General features: G+C 50.3%; 1 protein-coding gene across 3 annotated transcripts in view; it reads left to right on the forward strand.

Moving 5' to 3' along the window:
- LOC104986707 overlaps nt 1-2,075 on the forward strand; it is a 23,065-nt gene that overhangs the window by 16,320 nt on the left and 4,670 nt on the right. For 2 of the 3 annotated variants that reach the window (XR_825069.1, XM_010837396.1), the window contains one exon: nt 495-799. The exons of the other annotated variant lie outside the window; for it this stretch is intronic. Coding sequence is in view for 1 of the 2 variants with exons in the window: in XM_010837396.1 (XP_010835698.1) it covers nt 495-799 (305 nt within the window). In the remaining variant the exon portion in view is untranslated. The remainder of the gene's footprint in view (nt 1-494; nt 800-2,075) is intronic. 3 annotated transcript variants of the gene reach the window in all.

The raw sequence follows: 2,075 nt of genomic DNA on the forward strand, positions 1-2,075 counted from the left end.
CCTTTTTTTTCTTTGCTTGAAGTTCTAATTTTCCCAAGGCTAAGGTCTCAGACAAAGCTGGCTGCGTATTTCAAGGACACGGAAAGGGTTAATTTCAAGCTTTTCCCTGGGCGGGCCTTTTAACAAGTTAGTTGTTTTTATTGTATATGCAAAAAGAATTGGCTTTGTAGTTTCCAGAAAATTTCTCTCACTCCATTCAATCAGCAATCACACACTCAAAATCATTCAGAGGCTATCACAATGCCCTCCTTCTCCTGAGTCCCCTAGGTTTCCTTGCTCCCTTCCTGGGAGCCCCAAGGAGGTTATCATTCATGATTCCTCCCTTCTCCTGAGTCCCCAGGGTTCCTTTACTGTTGCTCCCTTCTTGGGAGCCCCGAGAAGTTTATCATTCATGATGCCTCCCTTCCTCCCAAGTCCCCAGATCTCCCTAGTTGATGCTCCCTTCCTGGGAGCCCATAGAGGTGCTCAGTCTCCTCTTCTGCTCCTTGGGATAGGTTCCTGCCTGGGGACTGACCCCAGAGCCTTACCTTATCCTGTGGCCATTCCTGGCGAGTTGGTCCGTCCCTCCAATGAGTCCAGCTGGGGCTCGGCCAAATGAAGAATCGGAATGCCGGTCTGAAAGAGAACCCGGAATACCATCAGGTGGCACGCCTCCTCCTTCATCTCGGGGTTCCTTCGCTCCAGCGCGGCAGAGCCACCAGTCTGGCAGCTCAACGGGCTGGCGTGGTTGGAGTCTTGCTGGGGCCTCCAGAAATGTTGCAGAAACCAGTACTCAAGAAACCAAGCACCACACTCAGAGGTTTGGAGAACTCAGGTTTTTTATGTCAGCAGGCCCAGAGTAGTTAACACTCCAAGCTCTGAGCCCCGAACAAAGGGATTACAGGGTGTTTATAGACAGACTGTAGTGGGCAACACTAGATGTTAACAGGCTGGTTTAAACTAAGGGGTTTCGGTGTGCAGGAGCAGTGGTCAAGATGGGAAGAGGGATGCCTGACCTGGACAGGCTTGATTAAGCAGGTTTACAGGGGCTGCTGCTACTGCTGCTGCTAAGTCGCTTCAGTCGTGTCCGACTCTGTTCGACCCCATAGATGGCAGCCCACCAGGCTCCGCCGTCCCTGGGATTCTCCGGGCAAGAACACTGGGGTGGGTTGCCATTTCCTTCTCCAATGCATTAAAGTGAAAAGTGAGTGAAGTCACTCAGTCATGTCCGACTGTACATGACCCCATGGACTGCAGCCCACCAGGCTCCTCCATCCATGGGATTTTCGAGGCAAGAGTACTGGAATGGGGGTGCCATCGCCTTCTGGGTGATTGCAAATGGCAGGACAAGGGTGAGTGAGATAAGGTCCAGTTCCTAGTATTGCAAGTCCCCATTTTTGAGACTATGTGACCAATGTGATCTAGACTTTGCAAGGGGCAAGCTGAGTTCTAGAGGCACAAAGGAGGTTTTGTGAAATTTTAACTTTTCCTCTTTGGAAGTGGCTCTGGGAAGTGAGCCCTTAGAACAGGATTCTGGAACAAGACAACCTGTGCAGTCATTCAGCAACAAGGGCCCTGCCGTCACTCCAGTGAGTGGAGGGCGTAGCTCCTGAGGTGCCCTAACACTGGAATCACTAAGATTACCTGTTATGAATTGAGATAAGCTACAGGTGGAAGGGGAAATAATAGGCCAGGCCATAGAACTGGAATGAAATGTGAGTAAGGTTAATTTTAAGGACTGTAATTTTAAGCTGACTGGGTTTGCTAAGTTCCCAGAGACACTTTAAGAAAAAGAATGACAGGCTGTCTCCAGCCAAGTAGCAATTGAGGGCCCAGTGAAGCCTCAAGGCCTACTTGGCACTGTTGACAGAGACCTTCATCTCCTGCAGTTGTAGGAAGACTGCACTGAAAACTGGGCCCGGCATTGAACCATAAGCCGCCAGAGCTTATGATGTGAGTCCTATGAGGCTCATAGGGAAGGACTGAGAGCTGAGACGTGGGATGTGGACCTTTGGGTGGTTGAACCTGAACCTCTTGAACCCCAGCTTTACCTGAATCCTCTAACCAGTTAAAGAAGCCCTACCTGCCTGGAGAGT

The sequence above is a fragment of the Bison bison genome, unplaced genomic scaffold (assembly GCF_000754665.1).
Source record: "Bison bison bison isolate TAMUID 2011002044 unplaced genomic scaffold, Bison_UMD1.0 scf7180017864072, whole genome shotgun sequence".
NCBI classification, from domain to species: domain Eukaryota; kingdom Metazoa; phylum Chordata; class Mammalia; order Artiodactyla; family Bovidae; genus Bison; species Bison bison.